The sequence below is a fragment of the Vitis vinifera genome, chromosome 14 (assembly GCF_030704535.1).
Source record: "Vitis vinifera cultivar Pinot Noir 40024 chromosome 14, ASM3070453v1".
In the NCBI taxonomy this organism is placed as follows: Eukaryota; Viridiplantae; Streptophyta; class Magnoliopsida; order Vitales; family Vitaceae; genus Vitis; species Vitis vinifera.
The window spans coordinates 24473660-24497695 of record NC_081818.1 but is presented as its reverse complement, the minus strand read 5'-3'; the positions used below and the strand labels follow the sequence as shown (position 1 = coordinate 24497695).

The 24036-nt window shown below is 36.4% G+C and overlaps 2 protein-coding genes across 2 annotated transcripts; both read left to right on the top strand.

Moving 5' to 3' along the window:
* Window positions 1-16148, top strand: LOC100254896 (syntaxin-22). The gene is made up of 7 exons (XM_002277838.5): window positions 1-461; window positions 563-656; window positions 6107-6243; window positions 6347-6418; window positions 9857-10014; window positions 10119-10219; window positions 15748-16148. Exons 1-7 carry the CDS (start codon window positions 283-285, stop codon window positions 15811-15813), a joined length of 807 nt encoding a protein of 268 aa, XP_002277874.1. The 5' UTR covers window positions 1-282; the 3' UTR covers window positions 15814-16148.
* Window positions 16149-19587: 3439 nt separating this feature from the next.
* On the top strand, window positions 19588-20923 carry LOC100249764 (uncharacterized). The gene has a single exon (XM_002277960.4). The coding sequence runs from the start codon at window positions 19872-19874 to the stop codon at window positions 20790-20792; it is 921 nt and encodes a 306-aa protein (XP_002277996.1). The 5' UTR covers window positions 19588-19871; the 3' UTR covers window positions 20793-20923.
* Window positions 20924-24036: the final 3113 nt, after the last annotated feature.

The following is a 24036-nucleotide window of genomic DNA, read 5'->3' as shown; positions in this document are numbered from 1 at the left end:
GTGGAAAAGGCAAAACGGAGACAAAGAGAAGGGGAAAGATAACAAGGTGGTCCCCACTCCCAGCAAGCAACATCAAATATCAAATACCGTTGATTAATTCGTAATGCTTAGAGTTTTAGCGGGGGAGAGACGCATACTTTTTCACATTAATTGAGAATTGATTGGACTAACACCTCCACTGCTACCCACTCCTACTTCTCTTCCCGAATCTGCTGTTTTTTATAGTCATTGGATGGATCATTGATCCGTCGGTGCAGTGGGATTGGGAAGACCGCCGGCAAAATGAGCTTCCAAGATCTTCAAAATGGAGCAAAGCCTTCATCTTCCTCCCTCTCTCGAACTTCCCCCTCCCAGGCCGTCGCCGCCGGCATTTTTCAGATCAACACTGCCGTCGCCGGATTTCGTCGACTCGTCGATGCCATCGGAACCTCCAAGGACACTCCTGATCACCGTCAGAAGCTGTCTGCTCTCCCTTCTTCATCTTTCTTCCTTTTTTTTTTTTTTTAATTTTATTATTATTCCTTTTTTAGATTAGCAGCCTAATCGGTTGTTTCTTTCGCAGGCATAGTTCGAGGCAAAGGATACTGCAATTGGTAAAGGAGACCTCCGCTAAGCTCAAATCCCTCAGCGAATCCGATCATGCTGCCAATGTCAATGTATCTCCCTCTTCTTTTTCCCTTTCTCCTTTTTACTTTACACCTTAGTCCTTCCCTCTTTTTTTTTTCTTTTAATGATTAAAAAAAGAAAGAAAAATACTCCAGCTTCTGGTGGCTGTTGCTGCTGCTCTCATCCTCAACTTTGAGGATTGATGCCCTCTTATTGGTTTTACGATGGTCCTGAATCCCTAGCTGGACTGATTTGTTTTGATCTTATGGTGTTTTGTAATGTGGGGTGGTGGAGCAGGTTTTCTTGCCAACCCTAAACAGTAGGATCATTACTGTTTATAGATTGCCTGCACTTGGATACCATACAAGGTTAAAATGGAAATCCTTAGATAGCTTACTAAAAAATTGGGTTGCAACTAAAAGGATGAATTAATTAAATTTCTCTCGTAAAATATTCGGAAAACTAAGAAAAGGGGGAACAAAAAATAGTGCAAAATCTCAAACTCTATTTATTGTTTGATTTACCATGGAGAGTACTAAGCGAAATAAAATACAATGAAAACTGTTAAAAATACGTGCATGTTCAAATTCTTCATTCTTTATGGCTGTCTGGATCATGGAGAGTTCTATGGAAAGAACTCAAAATCTCTTGTTTGGTTTACTTGGGAAAATGCAAAGAGAATCAAATATGATGATAGTTGTTTGAAAAATTTATGTATTTTCAAATGCTTCATTCTTTATATAGGGGAGAGAAGAGAAATAAATTTGGGGAAGCATTAGAAAAAGATTTATTGAGTATCTGTTTGGTTACACTTCATTTTTTGTTTTTAAAATCAGAAATTTCTATATAAAAGTAGAACATTTTGTACAAAAAATATAGATTTACCTTGTATCTTTAAAAATCACTTTAAGAGAATTTAAATTTTGTGTTAATAAAATTTTTTTGATACCTCAATTTTTTTAAATAGTTTTGAAAACATTACTTTTTCAATATAAGGCTCTATTTTCTAATTTTAAAAACAAAAAACAGGAAGTGTATCCAAACGGATACTTAAGTTTAAGATGTGTATGTTTTTTTAGATAAACTCACTGTATTTTGCAGGAAAAAGAAAATGAGTTCATACTTTTGTTGACTTATTTTTAGTTGGTACTGATTATAAGGAATTTAGGTTCATCTGGTTGCTTGCTTATTGCGGGTCAACTTGAAACCCAGCTTGGTTGAGTTAGTTTGCTGGTGCTTAAACTTTTTTTTTTTTCCTTTTTCTTTTTTCCTTTTTGGGTATGTTAGAACATACTGTGGTTTTCTTAGGAAAAGATTTCCAAATTTTCATATATAAAAATTGGTATACAGGGCTGAATATATGCACAGTATTGTTAAGAATAAAAAAGGGAAATTGAGACTACCAGCTAGACTGTGATGACTAACGTATCTCTACAGCTAATACACCTAATTTCCTATAATATTTTGACTAATAAATCAAATCAGCTAGTATACAATTATAACCAAGAACTCTAATTAAGGAAAAAAGATTCTTGACCGATTCTCTACACTCCCCCTCAACCTGGATGGTAGATATCTTTCATTCCTAGCTTGCTTATGAACTCCTTGAATTGATGTCCAACAAGCCCTTTTGTTAATATATCTGCTACCTGATTACTTGAAGAAACATGAGACAAGTTTATAAGCCCAACTTCTATCTTCTCTTTGATGAAATGTCGATCAATCTCCACATGCTTGGTTCTATCATGCTGAACTAGGTTATGTGCAATACTAATGGCAGCTTTATTATCACAATAGAGCTTCATTGGTATCATTAGGGGCATTCTCATTTCACTCATCAATGACTATCCAAATAAGCTCATAGATTCCAAGAGCCAATGCTCTAAATTTAGCTTCCGCACTAGACCTCGCAACAACTGCTTGCTTCTTACTTCTCCACGTTATTAGATTTCCTTCTAGGAATGTACAACAACCTGAGGTAGACCTTTTATCATCTATAGAACTTGCCTAATTACCATCAGTAAAAGTTTCCACATCTAAACTCTTGTCTTGTTTAGAGAATAAGAGTCCTCTTCCAGGAGACCCTTTGAGATATCTCAAGATTCTAAATACTGCTTGTGGATGATCTTCTTTGGGATTGTGCATAAATTGGCTTACTAAACTAATAGCAAAGGCAATGTTTGGACGAGTGTGTGAGAGGTAAATTAACTTTCCCACTAGTCTTTGATATCCTTCTCTATCAACCTCCTTACCTCCTATATGAGTACTCATCTTGATGTTCACATCTATTGGGGTGTCAATAGGTTTGCATCCTAACATGCCTGTCTCTTTAAGAAGATCTAGAACATACTTCCTTTGAGACAGGGCAATTCCCTTTCTTGATCAAGCTACCTCAATACCTAAGAAATATCGCAAGTTTCCTAAGTCTTTGATTTCAAATGACTGTGCCAAAGCTTTCTTCAATCTTAGCATCTCTCCTTCATCACTTCTTGTGAGGATAATGTCATCAACATAAACTATCAAAATAGTTATTTTACCATTACAAGAATGTTTGTAAAACATCGTGTGGTTGGTCTGCCCCTGAGTATATCCCATGTTTTTCACCGATTGAGTGAAATTTTCGAACCAAGCCCTTGGCAATTGCTTCAAGCCATACAAAGATTTCTTCAGCCTACACACTTTTCCTTTGCCCAATCGATTTTCAAAACCTGGTGGCAACTCCATGAACACCTCTTCTTCCAAGTCACCATGTAAGAAGGCATTTTTTACATCAAGTTGTTGTAGAGCCCAATCCATCTTTTCTGCAATAGACAGTAGAACTCTCACTGTATTTATCTTTGCTACTGGGGCAAAGGTCTCCCGGTAGTCAATACCAAATGTTTTGGGTGTAACCTTTAGCCACCAGTCTTGCTTTATGTCTTTCTATGCTTCCATCTGCTTTGAACTTGACTATGAACGCCCACTTGCACCCCACTGGTTTCTTTCTTATTGGAAGATTAGTAACTACCCAAGTATGATTTTTAAAGAGAGCTTTCATCTCTTCATTAACTACTTCCTGCCATTCTGGAACCTGCAGTGCTTCATGAATATCACGAGGAATACTAACACGAGACAAATTAGTGGTAAATGCTCTAAATGAGCCCCTTAAGCACCATACGAAACAAATTGAGCAATAGGATGTTGTGTGCAGGATCGACTAGATTTTTTGAGAGCAATAGGTAAATCTAGATCATCAAATAAGGGTTGAGGAGTTGGATTTACCCGAGTGTTCGGCTCTGTTGCCAGAGTTGAAGATTGACCCTCTATAGGAGGATATGGATTTCTTCCTCTTCTCCTAGAATATGTAATGCACTCCTTCTCTTTCTCAATTTTTTCTTCTGGCTCTTTCCCTTTTTTTCTTCTCCAACTGAAATATTTTCAAGAATTCCTCTAATTTCTCCTATCTCAAGAACTCCTCCAATTTCTCCTATCTCTTCCCCCATCTCCTTTCCTTGGGATACTTCCCAAAAATTCTCTTCTCCTCTAATCTCCCCCTGAAGAGAATTTTGGGTGTTGTAAGGCTGATTTTCAAAGAAAGATACATCCATAGTCCATCAACCTCCCTAGCATTGTCAATCTTCTTCCCCTTACACAGATCCTGAAAAACACAATGGTTTGGGTGAAAATTAGCAATGTAGTTCAAGTCTTTGGTAAGTTTGCTAATGGAAACAAGATTGCAAGACAAGTTAGGCATATGTAATACAGATTTGAGACTCAGGCTCTCAGAAATTTGAACAATGCCTATTCCTTTTACTTTAGTTAAGGAACCATCGACAATTTTTACCATTTGAGTCCCATTACAAGGAGTATAAGAACAAAACATACTTGAATTCCCAGTCATATGATCGGTTGCTCCTGAATCTATAAGATCCAGGAGTCAGATTTCAAGTACTTAGTAGAAAGGGTTGTACTAAAATTACTTGGGCCAAATTTGCAGAAGTAGCATTTTGGGAATTTTAGAATATAAACTTATAGAATTGCTCAAGTTGCTCTTTGGTAGGGTTTGGAACTCCAGTATCTCCTTGTGCTTGGTCTGTTTTGAAAAATCTGCTACTGCTTGAAAGCCTCGGCCCCCACCTAATGCTGGGTTCCAGCCTCGTCCTCCACCACCATTATTCTAGCCATGACCTTTGCCAAAGTTCTGGGGTAAATTCACTGGTCTCCCATGAATTTTCCAGCAGCTATCTCTTGTGTGTCGTGGTTTTTGGCAATGGTCGCACCATATACTATCCTTGTCATCCTTCTTCCCTTCATTTTTCCCTGCAACATAGACCGAATTTGCTCCAATATTTTTGTTTCCTGCAGTTGGCTGATTTGCTGTTGATAATGCAGATGTTTCAGTTGTTGTTGATTTCAGTCCACTCATCATAAAGCCTATGCGACTCTCTTCTCTCTTTATCGAGTTGAAGACCTCCCGAAGAGATGGAATGGGCGAGTTACTCAAAATCCTGCCCCTTTCTTGATCAAATTCATATCGCAAACCAGAAAGAAATTTAAAGACTCTTTCCTTTTCAATCAACTTTCGATATGTGGCATGATCCTCCGGGTTTTTCCACACAATATCCTGGTACAAATCAATTTCTTGATACAGAATATTTAAAGAAGTGAAATAGGTCATTACCAGCAAGTCTCCTTGCTGAATTGCCCTTGCCTTCTCACTCAACTCAGAGTTTAGAGTCGTTTCCCAGATTTGAGTACATTAGATTAGCTGCATCCCAAATCTCCTTTGCTGTGTTGTAAAGTATATACCCTTGGCTGATTTCTGGCTCCATAGAATTGATCAACCAAGTCATCACTATTGAGTTTTCAACAAACCAGGTTTGATACCCAGCTTCTTTGGGCAAAACAGGCTTGTGTGTGTCATCCAAATACCCCATCTTGCCTCTACCACTTATGAAGAATCTTACTGATGGTGCCCATCGGAGAAAATTTTCTCAGTTCAGTTTAAGGGCTGTTATCTAAATCGCTGGGTTTTCAGTCGAAGAGGGATTTGAAATGGCCGCCAGCTTCTCTCCTACCTCAGATCCTTTCTCTGCCATCTCTCTTTCAGGAAGGTGACGATATCACTCACTCTCTGGCCAAATATTCGGCTCTGATACCATGTGGTTTTCTTAGGAAAAGAAATCCAAATTTTTATATAAGGGCTGAATATATACACAGTATTGTTAAGAATAAAAAAGGGAAATTGAGACTACCAGCTAGACTATGAGGACTAAGGTATCTCTACAGCTAATACACCTAATTTCCTATAATATCCTGACTAATAAATCAAATCAGCCAGCTAATATACAATTATAACCAAAAACTCTAATTAAGGAAAAAAGATTCTTCACGGATTCTCTACACATGTTTCTAAATGGCATCAATATGCCTTGATTGGCTTTTTTTTATTTATGAAAAGGCTTTGTGTGTTCTAACTCCTGATTGAAATGTCCAACATTATTTTTGATCGATTCTTCAGCCAAGTAAGAAAGTTGAGGATGCAAAGCTTGCAAGAGATTTTCAAACTACCTTGCAAGAATTCCAGAAAGTTCAACAGCTTGCTGCTGAGCGCGAGTCCACTTATTCGCCTTCTGCTCCATCATCCATACCTCCAGCGTAAAAATAGATACATGTTCCTTTTTGTATTTCAGTAATTAGTTACTTTCTTGATGTCATCAGTTGGTTTTATAGTTAATATGTTTTGGCTTTCCAAACACAGCTCCAGCTCTGATGAGTACTTGGCACTTAATATGGATCAGGAGAACCAGCCTTTTCTAGTAGGACAGAAGAGGCAAGTATTTGATTACCCCGGCAAATCAGATTTAATTGTTATTATTAATAGAGATTTCAGTATCTTTTTCATCTCTCTGTGGCATCTCATCTAAACTTAAAGATGTAATTGGAATTTGCTTATCATAAATTACTGGTGTCTCAAAAGATATCAATTTTAAAGATTGTAATTCATATAAAATATGATTTGCATTGTATTCTTTGAGTGGAGTTTTCAGAGCTTGGTATTGTCATAAAAAATTTTGAGTGTTCATTTAGTATTTCTCTTTCCATTTAATAGGATTGCCCAACTTATCAGGAACTTATCAAATCCAAATAAATAAATGCACAAATAAAGGAACTTGGTGGATTCGGCAGAAGTTCAATTCACTTCGAATTATTTAGTAAAAATAACCATAAACATGCTCATTATTTGCAATGCTGACAAATCTGAAGATTTAAGTGGATAGAAAGTATGCATTTTCTTTATAAATAAGCATTCAAACTTGGGGAACTGTATAGCTGTAAGGAGATTGGCTATGTGGAAGCGACAGTACATTTCAAAAGGAGGAAGGATTACCTTAATTCGGAGTACTTTGTCCAACTTGCCAATCTATTTCATGTCCATCTTCCAAATTCCAAGGGCGGTTAGGATAAGACTGGAAAAGATACAAAGAGATTTTCTGTGGGGAGGAGGCGCTCTTGAGCAGAAACCTCACTTAGTAAGGTGGTCGATTGTGTGTGATGATAAAGGTAAAGGAGGGTTGGGGGTAAAGAGTCTTGGTTTGTTCAATAAGGCTCTCCTGGGAAAGTGGGCATGGCGTTTTGCTAACGAGAAAACGGCCTTATGGAATCAGGTGATTAGAAGGAAGTATGGGGAGGAGAAAGGAGGATGGAGATCTTGTGAGATTAGGGAGGCTTATGGGGTTGGTTTGTGGAAAGCTATAAATAAGGTCGGACAATTTGTAACCCCTTTTTTTGGCTATGAGGTGGGGGATGGTAAGAATGTGAGGTTTTGGAAAGATAAGTGGTGTGGTACCAGCCCTTTAAGCGAGACTTTCCCTTCTTTATTTTCCATAGCAACGTCAAAAGAGGCATGGGTAAATGAAGTGTGGACAGCCGAGGGGGATAGGAGGGGAAGTTGGACTCCTACTTTCAATAGGCCGTTTAATGATTGGGAATTGGAAGAAGTGGGAAGGTTACTTAGGTGTTTGGAAGGAAAGATGGTGAGGATGGATGAGGAGGACAGGGTGAGATGGGTGGAATCAAAGGATGGGGTTTTTTCGGTAAAGTCCTTGTATAGGGTAATGCAGCCGGTGTCGTCAGCTTGGTTTCCTTCAAAGATTATTTGGATGTCTTATGCTCAACCCAAGATAAGCTTCTTTGTGTGGGAGGCGTCGTGGGATAGAGTCCTAACTTTGGACCGTCTGCAAAAGAGGGGTTGGGCTTTGGCAAATAGGTGCTTTCTTTGCCAAAAGTGCGGGGAGTCAATTGACCACTTCCTCCTTCATTGTGAAAGAACAAGGGAGGTGTGGACCTTGCTCCTCTCTTTTTTTGGAGTCTCTTGGGTTTTTCCGCGTTCGGTTAAGGAAACTCTAATAGGTTGGAGAGGTTCCATTATGGGCAAGAAGAGGAAGGTGACGTGGCTTTTGGGACCGTTATGCTTGTTTTGGGTCATTTGGAAGGCTAGAAATTCAATTGCTTTTGAGGACGGGGTGCTATCTATACAAAAGCTGAAAATTTCCTTTGTGTATTTGCTATGGTCAGAAACCAAAGTGTGGATAAAAGATGGTCCTTCGACCTTATTAGATTTTATAGATTGGGTGTGCATGTATTAAGGAAGAGGGTTTTTTGTGCTTTCATAGAGGGGTGGGTTCTTTTGTAAGGGGGTGAGTCGTTTTTTCTATACTGTATCTATTTGAGTCGCTTCTTTAGCGTCTCTTTATCAATACATATATCACTTACTGATCAAAAAAAAAAAAAAAAGGTCCTTCAGCTTCTGTTATGCCATTTGAAGCGTGGTCAACTGGGTACCTTTTCCCTCTGTCTTCTGCTTCCAATTCCTAGTTGCTTCATTGAGAATGAAAAGGATGATGGGAAGCATGAAGCCAACTACTCGTCAATGTTTATTAAAAACCGTTAGTTGGTTTATATCCATGCCTGTAGTTTGGTTAATCAACCACATTGTTCATGGGTTAAGTCCATTATATTGGTTAATCTTTGGTCTGAGGAGAGATGATCCTAAGTCTCTAACATTGTAGCGGTCCCAAAATTGTAGGAGTCCATTCTTCATAAGAACCATACTCCTGACCAAGGTCAACTTTGTATGGAGATCATAGAGAAGTTTTTTCAGATGTGGTCTGCTCCAAGGCGAGGGTTTTGTGGGATCTCGTGTTTACTTTGTTTGGTGTTAATTGGGTCCTTCCGCTTACGGCTAGGCCTTTAGAGACACTCTTTTAGGTTGGCTTGCTTCCTTTGTGGACAAGAAGTATAGAAAGGCTTGGCTAGCAGCTCCTCTCTGTTTATTTTGGATGATTTGGAAGGAAAGAAACAGGATAGTTTTTTATAATGAAGATTTGTCGATTCAAAGAATGAAAAATTCGTTTGTTTGTAATCTTTGGTCTTGGGGTAAGTCTTGTTTAGATGTAGGACCCTTTTCTTTAATTAACTTTGTTGATTGGTTGGGTTCTTGTTGAGGGCTGGTGAATGTTTGCCTTTTTTATTCTTGCCTTTTGGTGACTCATGTATACTCCATGTATGCTTCGGGTTGCCTCTTAAGCACCCTTTTTCTAATATATTTTCTGTGGGTTTATCTATCAAAAAAAAAAAGCATACGACCAAACACCTTTTTATAGCTGGGCTCCGTATCACCTTCTTAAATAGCAAGGTGTCCAAGATGAAGAACTCATGGAGGTGTTTATTAAAAGAAAAAAGAAGAGGGAAGCACTGTAGGATGATAATTAAATCTGGTTTAAACTGTTTGACCAAAAGGCTTGAAACTGTTTGGCAGAAGGCAACTTGGTAATTATCAAAGCTGAGGGAAATGATAGTATCAACAAACATCATCATAGGTACCCAAAGATTCATGGTGAACTTCAATGGTATGTTCTTGAAGTATAGCTTGTTGATCTAGTTGACACTGGACACTTATAGCAAGAACACTATGAATTTGACCTTTCTGAATAGATTGCTATAAGATTCTAAAGTTTCAATTTATGTCTATATCTGTTCATTAAAGTTAGTGAGTATGGATGGCTTCTAAACAGGTTCATAGTTTCTCAATATGAACTTAGCATTGCTGCATCTTATTTTAAAATGTAGTTCTAGCATTTTAAAGCCGGCATATATACCTTACGATATATTGATCCAATCTACTTTATGGCACTTCATTATTATTTGTTTTGGGCAACTTGGAAAAACCTCCTATCACAATCAGCTTTTTTAAACAAAATACTTGCAGGCAAGAGGTACTATTTCTGGGAAATGAAATTGCATTCAATGAGGCCATAATTGAGGAGAGAGAACAGGGAATTAAGGAGATACAAGATCAAATTGGACAGGCAAATGAGATATTTAGGGACCTAGCTGTTCTAGTTCATGAGCAGGGTGTGGTCATTGGTAAGTTTCATAATACTCACTAAAAGGATTATTTTTCTTTCTTTCCAACTATGGAGCTTTCTGCTTTTGCTTTATCTTAAAGGTAATTTGTTTTATTATAACAGATGACATTCACTCAAATATCGAGGCCTCCTCTGCCGCAACAACACAAGCTACAGCACAGCTTTCTAAGGCTTCTAAAAGTGTGAAATCTAGATCTTCATGGGTAAGTAGTGAACACCTTTGCATCCAATTAATATAAAATATTAACACAGTTTTTGGCTTGCTTCACTTGCTCTATTTATAGATACACCATAAATAGATCAGTAGATGAAATTGGGAAAAGGGACCTTTTTAGGCTGTCTAAATTTTGATGCTCTCACAAATATTATTGTTTGTTTGGTCGCAGAAATGAAAAAGAACATTTTCATTTTCAAAATTGATGATAGTGAAAATGTTCATTTTTTTTAAATGTTTTCCAAAACAGTTTTTGAAACCACGGTAGGAAATAAGTTTCTTTGTGTTATTTTTTGTTTGTCTTTCTGAAAGCAAATAATAGTTCTCATTCCACCATCAAATAGGCCATAAAGTATTAATATAGATAATTGCATCTTTCATTCTGGTAAGATATATAGGTATCTTTTGTAAGTTTGAAGATGAAAAACCAAAAACTAAATAAAGTTGAAAGGGAGAGGTTACAACTAGAATACTTGATATAGGCACAGAACTTCAATTTCATCTTTTGCTTGCTAACTAGAAAATTTGTACACAACGCTAAGAAATTTTTGTGATCAGACAATTCCTTCATGTAGTGTTTGAAATTTAACTTTTATGATATTCCATATGTACAAATCAAGTTAATATTGAGGAGATGCCTGATCAAAGTCTCAAAAGCACTTTCCTTAAGAATCTCTATTTGTGGCTCAAGGTGTAGATAGATAAAGGCTCGTTGTCTTTATTGGATCTATTCTTCTATTTACCTATCAAAAAAAAAAGGCTCTCTGTCTTTATTGAATTTTATAGATTGGCCAGTTTTCTATTGAGGGAGGGAGTAGTTTTTTGTCTTCTCTCTTTTTTGCTTTACCTCTTGGTGCCCGTTGTATACGTCTTGTGGACTCTCGTGTGCTAGCTCTCTTGGCACTTTTAATATATTCTCTTGTTTGCCTATAAAAATAAAATAAAATAATAATAATAATAAAAAAAGGAACAAATCAAGTTAATATGCACCAACAAAAAAAATAAAAATAAAGTGTATAGTTAATCAAATTCTAACCAATTAGAAGTTGTCACATGGTATGAATTTCTATGAACAAAAAATGACATGTATACAAAGGGCCCACACGATAGGAACATAAGTTATTTTTTGATTAAATAAAAAATAAATTTAGACACTTAGATAATTAAATTAAATTATTAATTATTTAAATAATATTAAATTATCCCCTCAAAAAAATTAAGGGCTATTGTCTTCCTACCCCAAATTCTAACCTTTATAAGTAGGGGAAAACTCTAATTCTTCAAAGCACAATTCAAAAGATGCAAAGTTGGAGAGAGAGAAAAGCTTCTTTGAAAGTTTTCAAAATTTCTTCAAGAGAAAGGTCTCCAAGCTTCTTTAGGTGAAAGGCTTCGGGTTCTTAGAGCATCTTTGGGTCTTAAAAGATATTGAATGGCTTGAAGATCTTCTTCAAAATCTTCAAGATCATCAAGGCTTGAAAGCTTGAAAGCTTTTTTTAGTTGTCAAGATCTTCAAGATTCAAAGAATGCTTCAAAGATCTTCTTCAAAGTCTTTGAAAATATTGAATGCCTTGAAGATCTTCTTCAAAGTCTAGAAAATCTTCAAGGTTTGAAAGCTTTTGTTAGTTGTCAACATGTTCAAGATTCAAAAAATGCTTCAAAGATCTTCAAAGTCTTCTTGATTTTCAAGGCTTGAAAGTTTTTTTGAGTTGTCACGATCTTCAAAATTCAAATATCCGTGAAGCTTCTTTTTTCTAAGATCAAGCTATTGAAGCCATTATTGCTATTGTCCTCGTTGAGGTTGCAAAAACTTCTTGAATGCAAAACAAACTGCTCCACACCTTGGTTGTCAAGTTCTTTAAGATTCAAATTGGTACCAAGCTTCTTCTATCTGAGATCATTTATGTCGAAGCCCTTGTTAGCATTTTCCTAGTTAAGGTTGCAAAAGCTTCTTTACTGCAAGACAAACTGCTCCAAACCTTGATGGGCTTTATTAAGGTCCAACTGTAGAAAAGGTTCCTTAAGCTCCTGAAACTTGACTTGAACAATGCTGGTCAGGAGCTTGAGCAGCTTGATCTCAGGTAAGAGAAGCTTTTTGGGCCTTTGCAACCTTCATTTGCTTGAGGACTTAATCAATTTGATCTTGGATGTATTTAAATTTTTGCAGCCTTTGCTTGGATAGAAGAGTTTTTTTTTTTTTTTTTTTCCCTAGTATTTTCATATTTTGAACCTTTGAAGATTTTGATAATTCAAAGAGGCTTTAAAGATTTGAAGGCCTTGAAGATTCTTCAAATATATTTCAAATGTATTTGGATATGAAGCCCCATTTGAAGCCCCGGGGCCAGATGGTTTTACCATGGCGTTTTGGCTTTTTGGGTGGGATGTGGTAAAGGTGAGATTATGGGCTTTTTTAGAGAATTTCATGAAAGGGGCAGATTTGTAAGATCTCTAAATGCCACCTTCTTGGTTTTAGTCCCTAAGAAGGGAAGTGCAGAAGATTTGAAAGATTTCAGACCGATTAGCCTTGTGGGAAGCCTTTACAAGTTATTGGTCAAGGTGTTGACAAATAGAATCAAGAAGGTAATGGGAAAAGTGATTTCGGAACCCCAAAATGCCTTTGTGGAGGGTAGACAAATTCTTGATGCAGTTTTGATTGCAAATGAGGTTGTGGATTCCAGGTTGAAAAGCAATCAAGGGGGTGTGATGTGCAAGTTGGATATAGAGAAAGCCTATGATCACGTCTGTTGGAAGTTCTTGTTGGCGGTGCTAAAAAAAATGGGCTTTGGGGAGAGATGGATTAAGTGGATAGAGTGGTGTATCTCTACTGTATGATACTCTATTCTTATAAATGGTTCCCTCCGGATTTTTCCAAAGTTCAAGGGGTTTGAGACAAGGAGACCCCCTATCCCCTTATCTGTTCGTGATAGTTATGGAGGTGTTTAGTTGCTTAATGAGAAGAGCCATTAGTGGGGGCTTTTTATCAGGGTGGAGAGTAAGAGGTAGGGGTGGAGAAGGGATTCTAATATCTCACTTGCTTTTTGCGGATGACACCTTGGTGTTTTGTGAGGAGTCTCAGGATCAGTTAATGAATCTAAGCTGGCTTCTCATGTGGTTTGAGGCTTGCTCAGGGTTGAGAGTTAACTTGGAGAAGAGTGAGCTTATTCCGATGGGGAGGGTGAATGATATAAAGGATTTGACTTTGGAGTTGGGCTGTAAAGTGGGTGGTTTGCCTTCCTGTTATTTGGGTCTGCCTTTGGGGGCACCCTTCAAATCAAAGGTGGTATGGGATAGTGTTGAAGAGAGGTTTCAGAAAAGGCTGGCTATGTGGAAGAGACAATATATATCAAAAGGGGGAAGACTCACCCTAATTCGGAGCACTCTATCTAGTTTGCTGATTTACTTCATGTCTCTTTTCTTTTTGCCCAGAAAAGTAAGGCTGAGGTTGGAGAAGATTCAGAGGGACTTCCTGTGGGGGGGAGGTGCACTTGAACAGAGGCCACATCTTGTTAGGTGGAACTTGGTTTGTCTGGAAAGAAAGAAAGGTGCTTTGGGGGTGAGAAATTTAGCTTTGATGAATAAAGCTCTCTTGGGTAAGTGGAATTGGCGCTTTGCCATTGAAAGTGAGGCTTTGTGGAAGCAAGCGATCAATCACAAATATGGTGTAGAGGAGGGGGGATGGTGTACGCGGGCCGTAAGTGGGAGGCATGGAGTAGGGCTTTGGAAAGCTATTAGAAAGGAGTGGTTAGGTATGAATAGTAGTTTAGCCTACCGCGTGGGTAATGGTAGGAGAGTGAGATTCTGGAAGGATAAGTGGTGTGGAGATGAGCCTCTTTGCGAGTCCTTCCCTTCTTTATTTGCCATTTCCCTGGCTAAAGATGCCTGGGTATTGGATGTGTGGAACCCAGATGGTGTAGGGGATGGTTGGACCCCGTTTTTCTCAAGGGCGCTTAATGATTGGGAAATTGAGATGGTGGAGTGGTTTATGCTAAAAATCCAAGCCTTTAGGGTGCAAAGGGGGGACGAGGATAAGGTGGTTTGGACAACATCTAGAAGTGGAGATTTCTCATTCAAGTCGCTTTATTCTATTCTGGAGAATCTGCTTTGTTCCCTTATGATAGTATTTGGAGAGCGTATGTGCCTCCTAAGGTAGCTTTCTTCCCTTGGGAAGCCTCCTGGGGCAAAATCTTAACTTTGGAGCAACTCCAGAGGAGGGGGTACTCTTTAGCAAATAGGTGTTTTCTTTGCCTTTCTGAAGCAGAAACGGTGGATCACCTTTTACTTCATTGTGTTAAGACGCAGGCATTGTGGAATCTTCTTTTTTCTCTCTTTGGTGTGGCTTAGGTTCTCTCTGGTTCAGTTAAGGAAACTCTCCTTGGATGGCATGGAGCATTTGTGGGGAAAACCCATAAAAAGGAGTGGCAAATGACCCCCTTATGTATATTTTGGTCAGTATGGAATGAAAGAAATTTGTTGGCTTTTGGGGATGAGGTGTTTTCACTCCGAAGGCTGAAACATTCTTTTGTATGTAATTTGTGGTCTTGGGTTAGGGTGTTTATAGTTTTGAGCTCTTGTTCTCTTATTAGCTTTTTTGAGTGGCTAGGCTTTAAGTAAGGGTAGGGGTTGTTCTTTCCCCTTCCTTGGTTTAGAGTCTGTGGGCTGCTTTTGTATACTCCGTGTATACCTAGAGGGCGCTAGTTTGGTGTCTCCTCTTTCTGTTTAATATATTTCTCTTTACTTATCAAAAAAAAAAATCAATTCCATGAAAAAATGCTAAGAGATTAAATTGTTTCTTCCTACAATGGTAGATTTGTTGGGGGCCCATATCCAGCCCTAAGAAACTATTGCTTGTAAGAATATTCATTTTTCACTTGGAATAAAAAACTAAGGGCTTGTTTGGTAACCGTTTTCAAAAACAGTTCTCAAAAACAGTTTGTGAGAATAGTTATATAATGTTTTGTAAAGTAAGTCTCCTTGGACCTAATTTGTTTTTAACCTATTTTTAATGTTTTTAAATATATTTTAAGAATAATTTTTATATCAAGTGTTTTATTTTTAATCATTCTTCATGTTTGTACAATTATTTTTTAAAATAGTCTTTAGAAAACAAGTAAAAACAATTGAAAACAACTAAATGATGTTATTTGAAAACACCATGTTTTCTATTTTCGAGAACAAAAAATAGAAAATAGTTTTTTATTGTCAAAAGTGTTTTCCTGTTTTTTTGTTCTAAAGAAGAGAAAATAGTTTTTAAAAAGAGTTGTCAAATAGGGACTAAACTCCCAAATTCAAATTTGGGTATCCAAAGGCATTTTCATAAGGTTACATCAGAAAGGTGTCATGATAGTATAAGCCTTTAAGTATATCATAAGTTCTAGGTGGAAAAGATGCAAAAATGTTTGCGAGTGTTCTACTAGTTTCTTTCAGAATCTGAATGTTCTGTTCCAGTTTTTTTTTTTTCATGATTTTGTTAAAATCTTTGATTTCGCCCTGACTACATTATCTATACCTGTTTCTCAACAGTGTTGGTGGGTGCTGGCAATTGTCGTGTTGGTGGTGGTCATTCTTCTTATTGTGCTTATCATATAGTGTGTGGTTTGGGGAATTTTTGTGTCCGGTGTGTTCCCTTTTCCCTTTTTTTATTAGTCTGATAAATCTTTATATTATTAAAGTGGAATACTGGTTTTCTTTGCTGTTCCTCTCTGTTTACAGGGACAATACTACTACTTGTACATTTATGTTGGGTTTGTGTGGATGGTGGTGGTCTCTGCCTTCCTTAATTCTGAATTTTTTTGTCTTCTATATTGGAGATTTATGTTCTTTATCTTGCAAAGTGTGGAAAGAAAGAAAGGTTGAACTAAAATAAACTAGATGCTCTACAATTTGGTATGATGAATAAATAAAAATGACTGTATTTGGTTTCATCTCCATTGAAGGAGAATCTTAGTGATGTTGCTCTATGTATGTTGGGAGTCATGACACCAAAATCTCATTGTTGGGTTTCAATGCATCAAATGTTGAAAATTTACTAAACTCGAACATGTTTAATAATTAGTTTATGATGACTTAAGATGATCATGATAATCATATGGGTAATATGACATAATCGTTTAACACGTTCCATAAATTGGTTTAGTAAAATCATATGTAAATTATTTACAAATTGTGACATTGGTTGATGCTTTGTTTTATAGACTTCCTAGGCTCCTCTTTATGATACATCCTATCATAATCAATTCTCATAGGCATCCTTTAAAGAATTAGAAGGTTCTTTTAGCCAATGATTTGTATTGTGTTATTAGTTTTGAGGTAAATTGATCATTAAATCATTTGTTATTACAATGTCTACAAGTCAATAGCCTTTTTAAAACAATTTTAAGGGGACGTATGCGAGCTTATCCACCCATCTTTAGGGTCATTGATATTTCAAGGTTTTAATAGATACCTCAACTAGGTGGTCACTCCTTTGTCTACTTTCTACTCATAATGTTGCACTTTGCTTACTTTCTACTAGCAATGTTGTATTTTATAGACTCCTTGCATAGAAATTTGATTATGTCTCAATTTACGGATTATCTAATTAGCACAATGTGTACATAATGTTGGTGAATTTACATCCAAAATATTTGTTAACCATTATATGTGAATTTGGATTAATTCCTCATTACATATCTCTAATTGATTGTTCAACGCCTTATGAAATCCAAATTTTCTACTTTATGCCTAGGATATGCTATTATGTAGGGTCTTAATCCAAATTTGACTTGCACTTGACTATAAATACTACTCTTTACAACTTGTAATCGGAAAACAATCAAATATCTCCTATGTACAAATCTTCAATTGTGTAATATATGCATCAATTGCACCTACACAAAACACTAAAATGGGTTCCTTTCAAGATTTGAGATTTATTATGTAGGGTCTTGATTCTTCATCTATCATCTTAAACTCCTAACAAGTGATCCTTTTTTACAACACGTTTTGTGAATTGTAATTTTAATAAAACTGTTTGCCAATCATCGAGGGAAGAAAAGTTGATTTCTGAATGCATCAATTTCATCTTATCTCGATCCTTAATCAAATCAAAGTGAATTAGAAGCTTAGAGGATCATTCACTTGCAATGTCTTGCAAATAAATTATTTGATGCATTTATTAACACAAAGAAATGGATAAAGTTATATATCTTAGCTAAAAATCCTCCAACACGGGTTGTTGTTCCTACTTGAGAATTAACAAATAGATGACTCAAATGATACAATTCCTTGATAAAGGAAAATACTAAGAAGAATATATGAAAATGTTGAAACTCTTGAAAAGTTTAGAATTCGAAAAAGGTCATAGAAATTATCACTTGCTTTCAAGTTGAGATGGTCACCATAAAGAGACAAAAAATCAAGTAGGCCTACAAGAAACAAATTAAAAGGTTTGCCTCTAAAGGAACATTATGCTTGAAAAGAAGAGATTTCAATGGCTCACCAAGAAAAAATTGGATCAAAATAACACTATTATTCATAATGTTTTTTCTTTTCAAGTGATCATGGACATAATTAGTATTGATAAGGATGTCATACCATGAAATATGGATGAATGTTGACACATGCAAATAATTCAATTTGCCAATTTATTTTAATCAAGAAGTCAAAAATCAAATTTGCAATTATTGTATTACATGTTGATGACTTAAATTTTATTAAAACTCCCAAAAAATTCAAAAGAACAACTTATTTGAAAAATGAATTCAAAATGAAAGATTTTGAACAAAATTTTGTTTTAGCTTATAGCTTGAGCATGTTTCAAGTAAAATATTTATCCATCCATTAAACTCATTAATAGTCTTTCCTTCACTTGAGGTGAAGACCCATTTTCTCCGTGAAGATGACCAAGATTTACTTGGTCCTAAAATACCATATACCTTAGCGTAATTGGTTCAATTGTTTTTGCAATCAATTTATTAGTAAGGTATAATTTTTTTGTTACTAGAAAATATTAGAATAATATCAAATATGTTCTGTACTATTCTTGTGGAACAACTAATATAAATTTATTTTATTTAGAAAATTCAAAATCGTAAATGTATGTTATCTTTTATACCCTCATAAAGCTCAATGTAAAATAAGATATGTAATTACTTGCGACAATATTGTTGTAACATGAAGATTTGTAAAACAAACAATGATTGTTAGTTCTTTAAATCATTAAGAAATACTTATAATCCATAAAGTGATTTGTGAATGCATCTAGTTAAAATCTACCGTCTAACATATCATAGAATCATGTGGATTATCCTCAAAATGATAGTAACATCATACGAAAATAATGTTATATGTAATGTATAAATTAGAGGAATCATGAGGTTGATATTGAACAAGTGTGTGTCCAAGTGACAATTTTGTGGACTTATTCACATTTATTTTATTTATAAAAAATTAAAATGATTCATTCAATCAATTATAAATTATTTTATTCAAATGGGATAACACGCCCAACGAAGCCACGTTAATCATTTGGGTGTAGTTGGGCCTTGGGCCCAAACCTAGGCATAAGCAAATAGGAGATATAATGGGAAAATTTGCAGGAAAGAAAAAGTAAGAAAAAAAAGTTTAAATTTAATAAATTATTTTTATATGATTCTTTAAACTCATTTAACTTATTTCTTTATGTTATAACAAATTAAATAATTTTAAAATATATAAATTTTAAATTAATTTTTATTATATTTGATTTGATGTTATATTTTTTATTATGAAACTAAACATGAGAAAACCATTTTTCTTAACAATTTTTTTTTTCTTAATATTTTTTAAGAACCAAACATAACCTAAGATTTTAAAACTTTTAATATCAAATTTTATAGGTTGTTATTAAAAATGCATTTGATAGAGATTTTATGAAGTTTTTATAATTTTTCTAATATTTGAAAAATTAAATTTTTTTAAATGTTAAAAATGTTAAAAATATTATCTAGAATCGTTGTCGAAGTTAACCTAAGAAAAGATGGTGAATGTTTTAATATGTTGAGGAAAGAAAAGAAAATTATTAAAAGATATTTTTTTTAATATTTAAATATTATAAAATAAAATGTAAGGGGGAAAATTGCACTGATGTTAAAATGTTTTTATAAACAATTAAATTAAGTAAGAGCAAAACTTTATTACTTTTTTTCCTTTCTATATTTCTTTATTAAAAATTTTAAAAATTTATACCTATTTTAGAATTTAATTTAATTTTTAATTATAAAAAATAATAAATATCTTTCATAATTTTATAAATATATAAAAAAAATTAATTATTTAATTTCTTAATATAGGATAATTACAAGTAAATTGGTAAAAGTATTATTGATATTTATAATTTAAGATATAAAATGAATCAATATTTACAAATATGGGACTGGTTGCTGCGGGGCGTTGAGCAGCTCGAGGTGTTTGGTCCCAAATTTGTGAGAGAGGAAGGAGATGGTTGAAAATGGAACAAAAGAGGGTGGGGAGGGGTATTATGGTCCGGACAGGATTGAGGAGGAATTGAGTTCGTCAACGTATACGAGGAAAGAGGGATGTGAAATGTGAAAAGCCAGCAGCAGAGGGAGAGGGAGTATCAGGAATCAACGATCGGAAATCGGAAATCGGTGATCGGAACTGATGAAATGGGATCAGCTCTAATCTATGAGATATTCTCATCTGCGTCACTCATTACACTTGGACTATACCACCTGGTATGCGCGATCAAGACCCATCTCCACCACCCCGCTCGGGATTACTCCGCCAAGCTCTACCACCCTTTTTCTTCTTCTCCTTCTTCGTCTCACCGTCTCCGCCACCTTCAGCTTTACGTCATCATTCTCTTCCTTCTCATTGCCTTTGTCCACCAAACCCTAGTCTCTTCCGACGCTGACCCTCTCCTCAAGGGCCGTACCCCCGTCCACCGCTTCTCCTCTCTCCAATCCGCCGCCGTCCTCTTCCTCTTTCTTATCCTCGCCCTTGCGATTCTCCTCTCCGAAACCACCTCTCTCCTCCCCCTCCCCTCCGATCTCTTCTTCGCTCTCGCCTCCGCTCTATTCTACTTGCAGTTCACCGTCTCCTCCTCGGCCGCCTCCGTTCAGACTTCCGATCTCCAGGCCAAATGCGACTCCGTCTCGGCTCGCGTTTCTGCTCTTTCGTCCCTCCTCTGCATCATCCTCGCTTGTCTCCCCAGGCTGTTTGTGGCTGACCTGGCCCTGGGGGCCTCCGTGATTTTGCAGGGCCTCTGGACATTGCAGACCGGACTCGCGCTCTACGTGGAGGCCTTTATTCCGGAGGGTTGCCATAAGCTGCTGGATGTGGTGAGTGGGGTGGAGGGATCCACCAAGTGTGACTTAGAGGAATCCAGGTTGAGAGCCGTGGCCATTCTGGATCTGGTCTTTGTGGTTTATGTCATGTTTGTGGTGTTCATTTTGATGGCCACTTATGCTGTTCTTGCTAAGACTGTTGGCATCAGGAGGACGGGCTCCTACGAGGCGTTGCCAACTCTATCCTCTGCGGATTCGAACCATATTCAGATGAAGACCTTGGCTGGCACACAGGCTTGATTCTTTTTATGTTTTTTTTTTTCCTTATATCGAATCTGCAGAATGTGTTGCTTTACCTTTTCATTTGAAACAGTGTAATCCCAAGAAACTGAAGACGTTTAGTGTATACAAGGTCTCATTTTTTGTTTCAACTCCCCATTATATTCTCTCTTCTCCATCCTCTTTACTTTACAATTCTCTTTTTTATACATGTTATGCTGGGTAATTTTTGTTTCTGCACTGCTTTCGTGATTCTCCCTTTAGATCATGAATTTGACTAAGAATTCCTTGTCAATTAGGTAATCTGGCTACTTGTGCAGTGCAACATGTTGACCTTTTTTTTCTTTGCTTCCTCTCATATTTCTATTATTCCCATAGATTTATTGTTGCACGGCATATTTCAAGTGCCATCTATTTTGTTCAGTACAAAGCTCTATTGATGAAGGCAAGGTTTTTGTAGCTTTGTCCAGTCTATCCAGCATCTTTTGATGTAACGGCTCTCTTATCTATCTGTCTCACTACTCTGGCACATATGAACAGTCATTGTAGACCGCACTAGATTTGGTATGCATTTGGGTTACACATGTATGGTTCCAAGGATTGAACATGTTTACTGTGGAAGCCCATTCGTCATTTGGATAATCAGAATTTACTTTTCAATTTTATTTTCAATTTCTGCTTAGTAATAATGGTTGTTTCATATGGGAGATTGGGAACGTCAGGGTTTCATTACAGATTTAAAGTTAGATAAAGGGGATGTAAAATTCTGATTTATAAGACCTTCTTGTATGTAACTTTATGTTAGTTGAGTTTCTTTACATAATGATGCATGTTGAAGTGTGGTGTTTCATAGATCTTGCCTAAGTAGTGATGAATGTGTTAGGATTTCCATGGACAGGGCTTGGATGGAGTTGTCATGGATTGGCTCTCACTTAAGACAAAATGACTATTTTGAAGATTGGATATTTAGAAAGAGTAAATAGTTGCCTTATTAGGGCTGTGAGAGTTTCTATATCTTTTTATAACTAAATTGTTTTTGGATGATAAATGAGGGATGGAAAGATTCTAACAAAGGCCTTAACTTACATTATTATTCGAGTTTTTCAGTCATTGGTTTTGGTTGCAGATGAGTATACTATCTCTGTTGTCTTCCTATCTTCATGGACCTAGTGGTGCCTCTTCTTTGTTCTCATGAATGCATTTTTCATTTTATTATTCAACTTATCATGATGACTATTCTTATGGAAAGAGATTGTATTTTTTATTTACTAAAAAAAGAACATTTAAGTTGTGCATCAAGCTAATGTCAAAACATCCTAGTTGAGCTGTGTTGAGCAGACAAGAACATAATTAAATTATTGTAGTGCTAAGGTATGATGACCTTTTTTTAATCTTTTTTTCATGGGAAGCAGCATGGAAGTGAATTTTGACTTTAGAAAACCTTATGAAAAGGGGTTGGAATTTGGTCAATAGGTATTGTCTTTGCTATGAAGATCTCACATCATCATCCCGCACACTTATTCATTGCAAATGGACTTTGGACTAAGGTGTATGGTGTTCTTTGTTTAGCATATCTTGGGTGCTTCACCATTCAGTTAGAAAATGTCCTTTGCATATGGCATGGTACCTTCATTGGAGGGGTTGATTTTGTTGTGCATTTTTTTGGGATTACTTGGAAAGAGCATGATGGAATCATGTTGGAAGGTCTAGAGTAGTCTTGCTTGGAGTTAAAAGATGTGCTTCTCAAAATTTTATTTTTGTGTTTGGGGTGGAGGTAGAGGTGAGTGCTAGGGAGGTAGGCTCTTCTTTTTTGCCCTTATTGAATTTTGTGGATAATACAATTGGTTAATTTAGTAGTATTAGCTGATTTTTTGAGCTTCCCATGTACATTTGCTTCTCCCTTTTTCTTATTAGGCACTTTGTTCATACGTTTTGTTCTGTTTGCTCACATGGGGCTTGCTTTGTGAAAGACACAATGCCTTTCAAAAGGAGGGAAACTCATTTTGATCAAGAGTACATTGTCAAGTGTTCCAATTTATTTTATGTCCCTATTTTCATCATTTCAAGAAAGGTGAACTTAAGTATGGAGCAGATTTAAAGGATTTCCTTTGGGGAAGGGGGGCTTGAGAAAAGCTACATATGGTAAATTGGATACAAGGCATAGTAGGAAATTTTGGGGCAGGTGAAGGGGGTTGGTGTTTGAGGGTTGTGAGGGATAGCTATAGGGTGGGGTTGTGGAAGACTATTAGAATTGGGTGAGAGATTTTTAGATGTAGATCTCACTTCATAGTGGGTAATGGATGGAGAGTAACGTTTTGTAAAGATAGTTGGCATGGACAAAGTTCTTTGGGAGGGTCATTTCTGGTGCTATTCTCTATAGCCGTTGATAAAGACTTTTGGGTTGCAAAAATGTAGGAGCAGGTCAGGGAAGGATGCAGTGGAACACACCTGTTTTCACAGACAGTTTCATGATTGGGAATTGGTAGAAGTGGAAGTTTTTTTTCTTTTTTGGAGACTGCAAACGAGCTCAATTAGTAGGGATGAGGAGGATAGATTGGATTGGAAAGAAACTAATTGCAGCAAATTTTGTGTCAAATCTTTCCACAATTCCTTAATTCAAAGGAAAAATGAGTTCTTCCCTGCAAGCGTAGTTTGGAACCCATGTGTTTCAACGAAAGTGAGTTTTTTCCTTGGGAAGCTATTTGGGGAAGAATTTTAATGTTGATCAACTCGGAAGGAGGAACTGGATTTTTCTGGATAAATGTTACATGTATATAGGGGAAGAAGAGTCGGCTTATTTCATGCTCCTTCACTGCTCCAAAGTGAGAATTCTGTGGCCCAGGTGAAGCACTTTTCAGTAAGAGGAAAGCTTGTGTTGATATGTTCTTTTGTTGGGAAGAAGTGGAAGCAAACATGGAGGACCACTCCTTTGTGCCTACTTTGGATGTTATGGAAGGAAAGGAATAGGAGACCATTAAAAAATACAGAATAACCGGATCAAGCAATCAAATCTTTCTTTTGGTGTAGCTTTTTGGATTGGGCTAGAGTATACATAGGTTATTATTCCTTGACCATGAAAAGCTCTATAGTTTGGTAGAGTCCCAAATAGGGAGAGGCAGTTGTTTTTTATTTTCTCTCTCCCTTTTTGCTTGACTATTGAGTATTGGCGTTTATTTTATACATTGTCTGTACTTAATATGTCCTTTTTCAGGCGCTTTTAATGTCTTCTTTTTTGCCTATTAAAAAAATTAAAAAGAAAAAAAGA

Excerpts from the sequence above, each read along its gene's own strand:
- LOC100254896 (XM_002277838.5), top strand. The coding sequence starts at position 283 with ATGAGCTTCCAAGATCTTCAAAATGGAGCAAAGCCTTCATCTTCCTCC. Across the intron at positions 657-6,106 it reads ATCATGCTGCCAATGTCAAT|CCAAGTAAGAAAGTTGAGGA; the intron begins GTATCTCCCTCT and ends TCGATTCTTCAG. Across the intron at positions 10,220-15,747 it reads TGAAATCTAGATCTTCATGG|TGTTGGTGGGTGCTGGCAAT; the intron begins GTAAGTAGTGAA and ends GTTTCTCAACAG.
- LOC100249764 (XM_002277960.4), top strand. The coding sequence starts at position 19,872 with ATGGGATCAGCTCTAATCTATGAGATATTCTCATCTGCGTCACTCATT.